Source organism: Xiphophorus maculatus, chromosome 7 (assembly GCF_002775205.1).
Source record: "Xiphophorus maculatus strain JP 163 A chromosome 7, X_maculatus-5.0-male, whole genome shotgun sequence".
Classification (NCBI taxonomy): domain Eukaryota; kingdom Metazoa; phylum Chordata; class Actinopteri; order Cyprinodontiformes; family Poeciliidae; genus Xiphophorus; species Xiphophorus maculatus.
This window is the reverse complement of record NC_036449.1, coordinates 4498084-4512234: the sequence shown is the minus strand read 5'-3', so window position 1 is coordinate 4512234 and position 14151 is coordinate 4498084. Positions and strand designations below refer to the sequence as shown.

General features: G+C 39.8%; 2 protein-coding genes across 2 annotated transcripts; both read left to right on the top strand.

Moving 5' to 3' along the window:
* The first annotated feature begins 364 nt into the window (after nt 1–364).
* Nucleotides 365–1490, top strand: LOC111609216 (trace amine-associated receptor 13c-like). The gene is made up of 2 exons (XM_023336388.1): nt 365–537; nt 677–1490. The coding sequence occupies exons 1-2, from the start codon at nt 365–367 to the stop codon at nt 1488–1490; spliced, it is 987 nt and encodes a 328-aa protein (XP_023192156.1).
* A 3418-nt stretch (nt 1491–4908) lies between these two features.
* Nucleotides 4909–6036, top strand: LOC111609380 (trace amine-associated receptor 13c-like). The gene is made up of 2 exons (XM_023337563.1): nt 4909–5081; nt 5223–6036. Exons 1-2 carry the CDS (start codon nt 4909–4911, stop codon nt 6034–6036), a joined length of 987 nt encoding a protein of 328 aa, XP_023193331.1.
* Nucleotides 6037–14151: the final 8115 nt, after the last annotated feature.

Sequence of the window (14151 nt, the reverse complement as noted above, 5' to 3'; positions counted from 1 at the left end):
TCTGACCTTTGATTACCGTTTGATTTGTGTTATGGGGATTCTGTCTAAAATCAATGCACATGTCCTTTGCATTCTGTACATTTAATGAAAAAAAAAGCTTTATCACACCAGTCAACAAATTCATCAACCGCAGGGCCATGGGCATGTCTTCTTACTTGAATAATGTCTTTTCAACTTTTGTCAGGAATTTTTTTTCTTATGGGGGACACACACAAAAAAGATAAATTATATGGATGAAATGCATCTCCAAAGTGGAGGAGGAGAAACTAGAAACTCCCCAGAGAGATAAAGCAACAGAGGAGGGAGGACAGGAAAACATGTGTTACAGGACAGGATCAGATCAGAGAGCTGCAGCCGTCTGAGGATGGAGATCCAAGACAGAACTGATCTCTGTTTCCCACATCTCCTCAACAGCTCCTGCAGGAAGCCCACACTTCACTGGTCTGAAGCCGTTCTCCTGAACTCTGTGCTGCTCTTCATCTCACTGATCACTGTAGTGCTCAACCTCCTCATCATCATCTCAGTCTCACACTTCAGGCAAACAGCAGCTTCTCAGCTCAACCTACACTAAACTTCCACCTTAGCATTTGGAAATGTCTAGCTAAAAGGAAAAAGATTTAAAATTTAGATATTTTTTCTATATTTGATGCATAATTGTGATTTTGTCTCCTTCCAGGCAGCTCCACACTCCTACAAACATCCTCCTCGTCTCTCTGGGTGTTTCAGACTTTTTTGTTGGTCTCCTGCTGATGCCTTTTGAAATCTACAGAATTACATTCTGCTGGTTTCTTGGAGACGCCATGTGTGCTTTGTTTTGGTTTTTGATGTGTAACCTCATCAGTGCTTCAATCTGGAACATTGTCCTGATATCAGTCGACCGCTATATTGATATATGCTACCCTCTGGATTACTCCAGGAAAATGTCGTTGACGAGAGTCAAATATTGTGTTTGTCTGTGTTGGTTCTGTGCTTCTTCCTGCAGCTTTGTCTATTCAAATGATGTGATGGTTCAGCCTAGCAGGAGTAAATTCTGCACTGGAGAATGTAAATTAATCATAAACTACATTCTAGGAACATTTGACCTCATTTTTAATTTCATACTTCCAGTAACAACCATCATAGTTCTGTATTTGAGAGTATTTGTGGTGGCTGTGTCTCAGGCTCGTGCCATGCGCTCTCACATTACAGTCGCCTCGTTTCATTCAGCGACATCAGGAACAAAGAGATCAGAGTTAAAAGCAGCCAGAACTCTGGGGGTTCTAGTTGTTGTATATCTAATGTGTTACTGTCCATATTACTGTTACTCTATAGTTGAAGTTAATCTAACCAGTACCTCATATGTATCGATTTTGTGCTTTGTCTTTTATTCCAACTCCTGTCTGAACCCTTTGATCTATGCCCTGTTCTACCCCTGGTTCAGAAAAGCTGTTAAAGTCATTGTTACTCTACAGATACTGCAGCCTGGCTCACGTGAGGCCAAGCTGCTGTGAAAACACTGAAGACTGACTTAAATCCCGGCTGCTCTAATTGATGTTTTTCATCATCAGCGTGGAAATCATGAATAAACTGTCTTTTGTATGTGTCTTAGTTAAGGCAGGGTGGGAACAAAAACAGTTTGGTTTAATGTATGAAATACTTTCAGCTTTAACGTTTGTTTTAGATATTGTGAAAAAATGTTCATAGCCGTTCTCTAAAGTTTTTCACAGCTCTATCACACATCTGACTGTGTTTTTGATAACTAGTGTCTGGTAGTTAGAGGGAATTACCTTTGCTGGGTTTGCTGGGTTGATGTGCACTGATAATGTTCTCTGCCTTTACCTGAAATGGAGATAAAAGTCGAAAATGCATCCAAACATTGAAATGACTGGAAAGCCTAATCTCTTTTCCCAATTATTTCTTAAAAAAAAAACAAAAAACAAATTAAAACCTTTTAATTTAAATTTGTTTATCTTCTTCAGAGAGAGAATCATTGACATATATTGCGATGGTGATGACCAGAGGTGCCTGCATGATGTTATCGGAGAGTTCGCACCAAACCATCACTGCACCTGAGCCACACAAACACAACCACATCCTTAACACACATCATGCGTGTGGCACAGAAAACTGACCCACACAAATACAGGCCATGTAGTTGCGATATGTATGACACAAAGAAAGTATGGGATGCAGTTCTGTACTCTGTAGAGTGAAAATGTCATAATATGTTGGGGCCTCTGCTCTTGCAAATAAAGGAAAAAGAAAATACTGTTACATTTCCCTTTTTTTCTTCAAATTTTCTATTTTTTGGCATTTAAGGCATACAACATAGAGAATCTGGTTGACTTTATGTGTCAAAGCAGTTCTGCTCTACAGAATCAACATCTCAAAATGGAGTCCTACTTGCACAATCGACTTCTTTAAGTCAAGACTGCATCCTGTATCAAAGTAGGCAGACATGGGGCATCATGCGGCGCAGTGGGTAGGGTGGTGCTCTTTGTTCAGTGTCTACAGACATTGTCACATCCGTCCCGACTTCGAGGAATGTCCTCGGTCTGTTTGTTTCATGTCTTTGCCCCTTTCTCTCTTCTTGTTAGCTTACTTTCAATTAACAGGCAGTAGTGCCAAAAATTCTATAAAAGAGAAAACTATAAGTTGACTAACCTGGTTGCAGAAATACTTACCTGTGTTTGTATGAACCTTTGAAGTATTGGGGTGTGTGTGTATGTGTGTGTTAACGAGCTTGCCATTGTTAGAGTGGTGAGAATGGTTCCTGGCCTGCAGCACTGAAGAATAGCAAAAGGCAGGAGGTCTGTGTGCTGCGCTGCGCTCGCTCCCTGCCTCCCTCCCTCAATCCCTCAATCACAGACAGACAGACAGACAGACAGGTCATAAGTGGTTGGCAATAGAAGCAGCTGCAGCAAAGTACGGGAAAATTTAGTCACATAAACGCCGTTCACAATCATCCACATATTTATGTCACAGTTTGCAGGCAGGAGGTGAGAAGCAGCTGTTATTTACTGAAAGGCTAAACAATAAAGTTCAACACCGTGTTTGTATCCGGCCTCTGATGTCCTGATGCTTCATCAGGGACAGATCCAGATCCTTATGTTGGTTTATTAAGTTAAATTAACTTAATGAATGAAGTTGGATAAACTCAGAATGCAAGATCTGTGAAAAGCTAAAATAACATGTAAAAACATGTTTAAAATGATTAAAATTCAAGTTGTATTCAAAGTATGATGTGCAGGATAATATCATTTTGGATATTTTAGTTTTTAAACAACTTAAAAGTTTGAGTTGACTTTCTGTAGAGATTAGTCAAAGAGATTTAAGTTATTTATTAGACAAAAATAAATGATTTAAGTAACACTGACTTATTTTTGTCATGTTAAACACACATAATGAAATAAGTTAGTAAATTGAGTTGATTAGACACAGGATAGAAAACTGGCATTGAACTCAGTTGTTTCAAGTCAAAGTAAAAAGTTCCTTTAAGCTAATTTAAGTTGTTAGATTTGTAACTTTTAGGTTAACTGAACACAAAAAAGGACGCTGGCTTCACTAAAACAAAAGAATTAAGTGAGATTAATGTAAATAAGTCCATAAAATTAACCATAGCCAACAACACTTTTTAACAGCGTTAAGAACGATGGTAAAGAGCATAATGGAAAGGCATTGTTGTCATGGAGCTTCTTAAAGACACAGAGGCCAATTTCAAGGTGCCAAATTATGACATAAATTTCTTTTAATTTAAGTTTGATATGTTCAGCATTTTAAAACAACAGAGGATCAGATGGTGAGTTTAACAGCTAAACAATTTGAAAATGAATTTCTGATTGCAAACATAGAAAACAGGAGGAGATGTGTGAAAATAATGAATTCAGATTTCAGATGTATTTATATCCCAAATTGAGCAATTGGTGTTGCAGCAAGTATAAAAACTAAAAGACAAAGTATCAAAGATTACAAGGAACAACAAAAAATACCAAAAGCACATAAAATATCAATCAACACATAATGGGAAGAATACAGCAGTGTATTTTATTATTGACCAACAGAACACTAGATCAGGTGCAAGTCCCTCTACCTTGTCCTGCATTAAAAAGAGATATTGCTGTAGGAACAAAGGAGAGTTTGTACCTGTTACTTTTTATAGAAGGAGGTCTGAGCCTGATGCCAGAAGGCAGAAACTGGAACTCAGCATGTAAAGGATGATCAGCAATAATGGCTTTAGTTTTCCTAATGATTTGTGTTTTGCACAGTTCTGTAAGTGAGCATTGTTCAACCCCTAAGATCGTATTGCTAGTATGTATTTCTCTGCATTTTTTGGTCTAATACTAAGATTCCCAAACCAACAGAGGAGGGAAAAGGTCAACACTGATTCAATATATGATCTATAAAATAGGATCATCAATGACTAATCAACTTGAAACTCTGCGAGCCTCCTTAGACAAAATAATCTCTGCTGGGCCTTTTTTGTAGGTTTTCTGAATGTTAGGTAAATTTTAACTTATTACCCAAAATAGTCCAAAGATATTTATAGTTTTCTACTGTCTCCACTGTCTGACCTTTGATTACCGTTTGATTTGTGTTATGGGGATTCTGTCTAAAATCAATGCACATGTCCTTTGCATTCTGTACATTTAATGAAAAAAAAAGCTTTATCACACCAGTCAACAAATTCATCAACCGCAGGGCCATGGGCATGTCTTCTTACTTGAATAATGTCTTTTCAACTTTTGTCAGGAATTTTTTTTCTTATGGGGGACACACACAAAAAAGATAAATTATATGGATGAAATGCATCTCCAAAGTGGAGGAGGAGAAACTAGAAACTCCCCAGAGAGATAAAGCAACAGAGGAGTTAAGGTAGAAAAACATGTGCTACAGGACAGGATCAGATCAGAGAGCTGCAGCCGTCTGAGGATGGAGATCCAAGACAGAACTGATCTCTGTTTCCCACATCTCCTCAACAGCTCCTGCAGGAAGCCCACACTTCACTGGTCTGAAGCCGTTCTCCTGAACTCTGTGCTGCTCTTCATCTCACTGATCACTGTAGTGCTCAACCTCCTCATCATCATCTCAGTCTCACACTTCAGGCAAACAGCAGCTTCTCAGCTCAACCTACATTTTAGATTTTAGAAATGTACAGCTGTGCTTGCATAATCTGACAAGAAATAATTGAAATTTAGATATTTCTTCTAAAATTGATGCATAATTGTGATTTTGTCTCCTTCCAGGCAGCTCCACACTCCTACAAACATCCTCCTCCTCTCTCTGGGTGTTTCAGACTTTTTTGTTGGTCTCCTGCTGATCCCATTAGAAATATGTAGATTTACATTCTGCTGGTTTCTTGGAGATGCCATGTGTGTTTTGTTTTGTTATTTAATTTGTAACCTCATCAGTGCTTCAATCTGGAACATTGTCCTGATATCAGTCGACCGCTATGTAGCCATTTGTTACCCTCTGCATTACCCCACCAGAATCTCGTTGACGAGAGTCAAATATTGTGTTTGTCTGTGTTGGTTCTGTGCTTCTTCCTGCAGCTTTTTTTATGCAAAGGATGAGCTGATTCAGCCTGGCAGGAGAAATACCTGCATTGGAGAATGTATACATTATTTAAGCTATGCTGCAGGAATAAATGACCTCATTTTTAATTTCATATTTCCAGTAACCACCATCATAGTTCTGTATTTGAGAGTATTTGTGGTGGCTGTGTCTCAGGCTCGTGCCATGCGCTCTCACATTACAGTCGCCTCGTTTCATTCAGCGACATCAGGAACAAAGAGATCAGAGTTAAAAGCAGCCAGAACTCTGGGGGTTCTAGTTGTTGTATATCTAATGTGTTACTGTCCATATTACTGTTACTCTTTAGTTGGGATTAGTTTATCTAATACCCCTTATTCATTTTCTTTGTTTTTCCTATTCTATTTGAACTCTTGTCTGAACCCTGTGATCTATGCCCTGTTCTACCCCTGGTTCAGAAAAGCTGTTAAACTCATTGTTACTCTACAGATACTGCAGCCTGGCTCACATGAGGCCAACATACTGTGAATACACTGAAGACTGATAATGAACAAAATAATGAATAGAGGTCCATTATTTTGACTCTTTGAATTAGTAGTCTGAAAAACAACATTCACTGGGATTTGTTGTTGTAAATTAATAGATTAAATGTTTGCTGGTTGAGGGGAGGTGGGGACAAAGAAAATTAGTTGAGCATAAAATACTTTTCTCTGCTGTAAGATGTTAGACGTTATCGCTTTTGAATATTGAAAAAAAGTTCCTTCAACTTTTACACATTAGCCCAGTGGTTCTTAACCGGGGTTCGATCGAACCCTAGGGGTTCGGTGAGTCGGTCTCAGGGGTTCGGCGGAGCCTCCGCCACGGAGGTCTAGACACACCCGACTTATTATGTAAATTCGTGATGACATGCCCGCTTGGCCATCACTTGCTGCAGATGATCACGTTACATTAATTGGCCAATCAGTGCTGCAGGGACTTTAGTTTGCTCAGTAGTCACCGTGTGACTGTCGTAGTCGTATGTTGTATGGTTTCTTTCTTAATATTTTAATCCATACTAACTATGTCGAGCAAAAAAAAGACAGTGGTCGGACAAATATGTACAACATGGATTCACATGTATCACGGAACGTGATGGGAGTCAGCGTCCTATCTGCATGATTTGCAATGTCAAGTTGAGCAACTCTAGTCTCGCACTGGCAAAACTGGAGGAACACTTCTTGAAGCTGCATGGAGATGGGGAATACAAGAACACAACGCTCGCTGAATTCAAGGTGAAAAGAGCCAGATTTGATGAAAGGGCCACTCTGCCTGCTCTTGGATTTGTACCCATGAACAAACCGATCCTCACCGCATCATACCAAGTTGCTTACCTGATTGCAAAGCAGGGCAAGCCGCACACCATCGGTGAAACACTCATAAAACCAGCGGCGTTAAAGATGGCGAATCTGATAAACATATACCTATGTCTTGAATTTGGAAAAAAAATCATATTTGAATTATCACTAAAGAAGGGTTCGGTGAATGTGCATATGAAACTGGTGGGTTTGGTACCTCAAACAAGTTAAGAACCACTGCATTAGCCCTTTCATGCATAGTGGTCACTAAAGTGGGCAGCTATCTAAAAGCCATTTTCTTCTGCTTCTTGTGAATTTTTTGTTATAAATGCACACAGACCACTGAAGTGGACATTAATGCATCATAAAATGCAATATCAACTACTAGCCATCAGCTGCAAATGCAAGAATTTTTTTGTAAAATCCAATATGGCCGACCGATCCGCTCCCTGTAGACGACTCTTGCAGGTAAAAAAAATATATTGTGACATCAGATAACCCCTGAAGAACAAAAGTACTGATGTATTTTAGAAATAACAACTTTGTATAACAGTTGGAGAAAATTACAATTGATATATTATCCACAAATATACAATTGAATAAAATAAAACGTTAACGTGTAGTAGGTAGTTTCATTAGTACGTTTTCCACAAATGGCCCTTTTATGATCTTGATTTGCCGTATTTTTTCATATTAGACATAATTAAGAAAATAAAACCACAAAATAATGTATTTCCAGTTTCTTGCCCTGCTGGTTTCTTTCAATGCTAATGTTTAACTTAAATAAAGCTGAACAAGACTATAACAGCTGCTTCCAGTTTTTTCCTTTACATTCCTCTCCTTCACTTGTTTGATGACATCCCTCACCTGTTTTCTTTTCTTTTGGACCTCCGTTGTGTAGTCCTGGTTGAAATAAACAGTCTGCCCTTCATAGCAAATCTTCTGTTTCCAGGCCTGTTTTATCACTTGTTCCTTCATCGTATAATCAAAGAAGCATACTATGATCGCTCTCGGAGGGACCGTGCTGTCCTTTGGTTTATTCACCAGTGAGCGGTGTGCTCTTTCAATACACAAGTCCATCCCGCCTGTGATTTGAATCTGGGATTTAATAAATTGTGCTATGAAGCTAATGGTGTCGTTTTTTTCTGCAGCCTCTGGAATGCCATGAATTCTTATGTTGTTGCGCCTCATCCTCGACTCCAAGTCGTTGCATTTTTCCGATAGTTTGGTCGTTTCCCATAGCAGAAATGTCGCCGCCCTCTCCATCCGTGTCATCTTGTCTTCATTATCTCCCAATCTTTCCTCCATGTGAGCCACCTTCTGCTCCAGGGACGTTGTCCTGACCATGAGCTCTCCAATGCTCACCTCTAGTCTAGCCAGTGCTCTCTTGTTGTCTGATACCGTTTCCGCATGTTCTTTTCGCAGCCCCCTTAGCTCAAGAAGTATAGCCGAGTCACGGTCTTCGTTTGGCGGATCCGACTGCTCCGTTCCGGCGAAAGTGCAGAGCTCTTTTCTTTTGCGCCTTTCTCTTCCGTATTCTTTCCTTTTTTAACCATATTTTCCATGGGTGTTCTATATCACTATCTATCTATCTATCTAGTAATGTGATGAGAACTCAGCGCTGTCATATCAGCCATGTTTCTCAGAGTTGTGGTTTATCGCTGGCAGGTGAAACATTTCTACAGTGTTTTGAAACCTCAAGTCTTTTCCCACTGTTTAAGATGATTTTCTAATGCAATGATAGCAGAAGACCAGTATTCTGCTGCCCCAATGACACAGTGTCTGATGTAAGAGAGAAAAATATTCTCTAACTACTGATCAGCCTAATGTTGAAACTCTAATTGAAAACGTTGGAGCTAATTGATCTGGCCAAGCAAAAATCAGAAATTCAGAAAAATGACTTTACTCGTCTTTTGAGCACAAATGGGAAACTAAAGTTGAAGAAGTTTATCGCTGAACCAACACTGACAACCAGTTGTGGAAATGAAAGATACAGCAGACTGCTCATGGTTAACAAAGGGCCTATAAAAACATGCCCTGCCAACTCACTGACCTTCACTGACAACCACAGGATCTTCTGAGAGCATTAGTATCTCTTTGGACAAGGCGGACGCTAGATTAATAAATATGAGGCAAAGCTACTCACTGCAAACTTTTTTCGTTTTCGCAACAAGAACAGCAATGAGCTCACTGCCACAGAAGAACAGGCTCAAGGAGGCCTGATTAGGATGCAACCCACCTCATATCAAGAACACACTATTCCAAAACAATAGATTCATTAAAATGCTGTCCTGGAGCAGTTATAATTTTTTTAAATGTTTTATAACATGAAATGGAGATGGCGCGAATATGGAGCACAGGACCAGCTCTACACCCTCAGCATGGTCCTGCAGACTAAATGGGACTTTGCCCAAGCAGTCTACATGTGCTTTGTGAACTTGAAAAAGGCATTCGATTGTGTACCTTAGGAAATCCTGGGGGCGGGGTTACTCTGGCAGTATGGAGTATCATGTCTTTTAAAACGGCCGGTTAGGTTACTGTATGACCAGTGTCAGAGTTTGGTGCGCACTGCCGGCAGTAAGTCTGGTGATATTTAACTCTGGCTACATGCAGAAGTGTAGGTGATTCTTATCGTCATATTCTGTGTTGTTGGATTGGTATACAATGGGCCCTTTTTTCCACTTGAACACCTGTCCCCCTAAATGTCTGACGGCTCGGTTTTGTGGTCTGCCTATTTGGATTATCTGAAAAGACTTGCTAACTGTGCTGACTCTTAGGGGTTGAACGACTACATATTTTTTAAGGTCGACTACATCATGATAATAGTCGAGTCGATGTCGACTAGTCGCGGTGACGTCATAGTGACGTAAGCGCAAAAACCCTTCACAACTACTTGGAGGCTTTATTAGCTATTTTCACGGCAAATATTGACCCCCCCTCCCCCTTCCCCCCCACACACACACTCTCCCCTTCTCCTGCTTTTACTAAGTCTATTATGGAGATTCTTCGTGAGCAGCGGGGAAAAGTTTGTTGCACAAAGTCGTGTCTGACTTTTTTTTTCTAAACACCGGCTGATGCTGATGATCTCTGGATAGTTACTATAGGAGTCAAATTATCACACTGACTACATGGAGCTTTTGGAACATCACAAGCCAAACTTGTTATGAACGGATCCCGTTTGGTTACAGCTGAATTCAACGAAACCACCTGCTTCTCCTCCGCCCGATGCGCGGCAGGAAGCTCTGCTGACTCAGCAGATTGAATGATTTAAGATATTTTCTAGTCAACGTCAACATGATAAAAGTCGAGTCGATGTCGAGTTGACTAGTCGTTGTGACGTCATAGCAACGCAAGACACAAAGCTTTGGAGTAACGTACAGGCTTTATTACCCGTTTTCACGGAAAAGCTAGTTCGAGCTAGGTTCGAAAAACTGTAGCAAATCTCTAAATCCTTCTCCGTGGACAGCAGCTAGTGGTCTCATGTCTTTGACAATGAAATTCACAAGCAAATTTGTGATTTGCTGCCGCCGGTGTCCTGTCACAGCTGGGCGTTTCATGAATGAAGTTACTGACAACTGACTGGATCGAGCCGGTTGTTCGGGAGCTAGCATTAGCGGATGCCTTTTCAAATGACTGTGCATCGCGGTCGTACTTTTGTTGTACTTCAGCACAGCTTTGCAGATTTTGCATGTTATGGTAGTTAAACCAGAAGAGTCATCTTTAGTGAAATATTTTCACACTGTTGACGAATTTCTACCTGTTTGACAAGATGCGGGCTTGTCCTCGATCTGTTTTGAAGACGCCATTTTGTAGCCAGTGTTCTGTCAGATCTGCTGTCAGAGTGTCATACACTTCTGACAGCTGATCTGATGACACTTCTAAGCACGAAGTGTCATTCTTAGCACGAACTCACGGCTATATATATGTCAGACAAGTATACAATGTCATTACCAACTACAGGCTTTTATTTAATCAGCAGCTGTCATTACCACAGATCTTTATTTAATCAGCAACATAACATCATAATGTATTAGTTAGATCGTCGTGACAAAGACACTCGCGAGCCGGCTAAGTGACATCCTTAGCGGGACGGGGGCGAGTTTTAGACGGCTCGTGTTTTGTAGTGGACTGCAGCTGCAACTCCATCTCCATTTAAAAACACTGTAAAACCACAAATATGCATCCATCTACATATCATTTAAACTAATGTATTAACTTATTTTTCTTGTGTCTTGTGACGTATACTGTGCTGTCAGATCAGCACAGGCTGTCACCACCGGCAATCACATGACTGCGACTAGTCGACATGAAATGTAAAAACTCGCGAGACGTCCTAGAGTCGACTAGTCGACTAGTCGACTAATTGGTTCAACCCCTACTGACTCTATCATAATGGTTTGGGTTTATTTTATACGGATCATAAGTTGCATAACAGAGTCTTACTGACACCTAGTGGGGGCCGGGGGGAGTGAGGAAATGGATGTTGGGGACTGTATAGAGATGGATGACCAAGGACAGCGGACATCACACAGACTAATGCACAAGGCCGCCTGGACCGATGAACCCATGACCGATTCAAAGGATTGCTAAGCTCAAGGACATTTCGATGCCTGAACTAAAAGTGTTTATGGTTTGTTCAATGATCTAAGGAGTTCAAGGAACTGAAACAGAACCTGGGGTGGAATAAAATGGACTCATGGAAAAGACACTGTTCTTATACACCACTACACATATTTGTTACACAATTATATACAATTATAAGCAATACAACACGGGTGGCCTACACATAGTTAGTACACTAGGAACACGTGTGAACGTGAGTGAGCATGAATATGTGTGAATTTGAATGAGTATGTGAATGTAAGAGAGTATGTGGATGAGCACAAGCAATAAGCAACAATATTATTTCTACGAAGACTTAGATTATTATGATTCAGTACTCCAATTATTCAATCACTCTGAATTATATGTGCGTTATGGACATTTCTTCATAAACTGTCATCAAGATTGTGTATCAATGCTGATGTATTACTCATTATCATGAATATCTCTGATTTGGTCCACTGTGTATCCATGATTGTATTACATTTGTGCCAAAAGAATCTGTTACTGGCGGTTGCCCATTGCTGGCGGGGACCATAAGGTAGTTTTTTCCCTTGCAACAATACAAATCAACAAAAGGCCAACAGGGTTTTTTGATCTTATACAAATGGAAGAACAATCATGGAAGCAATGGACAATTATGTTTAATCAATGTATAGGAATTATGATATTAGTTAATTCACTCATGAAAACAATGTTTATCCTCTCACTTAATCCTACCCTACTTTTATATACATTTAAAAAGGTTTATATTTGAGGAATGTATTCACATGTAGTCATGACACTTACTATAGCAATGAACAAACAATAACTGCTAAGGCTAACTAGGATTCCACTTGAAAGCGTAATAGGGGGGATTATGTAAGAGCAGAAATACTTTTTATGGAGTTGTTTTTTACTGAGGAAATCTGGTGCCATTAAAGGTCAATCTAACTTAACCTCCCAGCTTTTCCTTGTGTGCGAAGCCCAAAGTTGGTCTAAAGAGTGATTGGGAAGTAAGCTGTTTTAGACAGATAAGAACAACAATTTGGCTTAATTGGCACTCCTGAAATAGAGCAGATGTGAGGTCAAGAGGTCTGAATATTCCCAGGAAAAAACCCAATACACACTCAATACAAAGGCTGTTAAGAGTCCTACGTAAACACACACAAGACACGAGCAGTAATGCTATTGGTCAAAACTTACCAACTCACACCAGTGATAATGAGATTGTATAAAACAGGTTGATCCTAAGAATAGGGGGAGATTTTGGGGGATTTTGGGAACTTTGATGTTGAACTGACGAAGCTGTAAGATGATCTGTGGAAGAGTGTAATAAATCTCCACCCGCCGTGGGCTGTAGCAAAAGGACTCGTCTCTGAGTGTTATTTCTTATCTATAATATATAATTAAGAGTTTTAACATCTTTCCAAATCTGACACTCCATGGGTTACTTCATGAACCACTGATGTACAGTATGTGCAAAGTTTGGTGACTTTTCGAATATATTTCGGGCTCTGAATAGCCAATTAAATTTTTCCTCAAAATAACGCTATTCCTGTACACCACCACTAGGGCGAACAAAATGTGCTCTTTAATCAAAAATATCCGACTTCCTGTTGGGTTTGCACCATGGATCCAAGAGACTTTCATGTCCATCCTGAGAATTGTGGATGGAAAACAGTTGTTTTCATGAGCAGTTAATATTTTGCTTTACTGAAATACAGTACATAATCAATATAAAGGATAATGATGTTTATTATAGATTTTAGTTTTTATGTTAGAATTTCTTTTTAATCTAAACATATTATATTGTTATTTTCAAAATATGCTAGAGTTTTGTTACTTATGAGCTATGTAGTTTCGTTCTGCAGGACAAAGGAAACAGCATTGGTGGGGGAGGGTCAACTGGTTTGAGCTGGTTCTGAGGTAATGTGCAGGTTGCTGCATGATTGGGGGAGAGGAACAGTGTTTTATCAATGGGATGTCCTCACCTAAAATCAGATCATGCTGCGGTTGAGCTGAGAAGGTGTGCTGTGAGTAAGTGTGATCTCCATTGATCGCTCTTCGTAATTTTTGGAATAAATTGGCTGTTGATTCCATTCACTGACTCTGCACTTCTTTGTCACTTCAACAAACTCTGAGGACATTAAGTCGTTTCTCTAACACAAATTGTTTTATGATTGTCAATCAAAGCGTGGCTTGGCACAGATTTTTCTTAAATAATTCTAGGAGGCACTGTGGAGGAATTAGACCATGCCGACCAAATTTTGGACTGGAGTCCTGAAGGGTGATGTACTAGGACGGATCATAGTGAGTTTGGTACAGAGCACCGTGACGTCTGACTTCGCCACGCTGTCATGGCCACGCCTTCCAATGAAAACTCTTTGTGCTCTAAAGCAAATGAGGCTAACTTGTTGTCTGTCTTCTGATACATGAGCATCTTGATTAGACGAAGGGGGTCAGAAATGGAACTTTACACAAAAAAGTTACTTTAGATAATGTTTATATTTGACCACATTGCATGTTGGGAAGTCTGACATGGATGACTAATACAAAGTTTGGTGCCAATTGACGATTTTATGTCAAAGTTGTAGCGATTTCACAAAGAAAAGCGCCATAATGCCAAGTTCGTCGCTTGGCCATATCCTGTAAACATGTTCAAAAACTCAAGATTTTGATAACTTTTAATCGCCCATCAATGACTTGAATATTGACCAAAAATGAA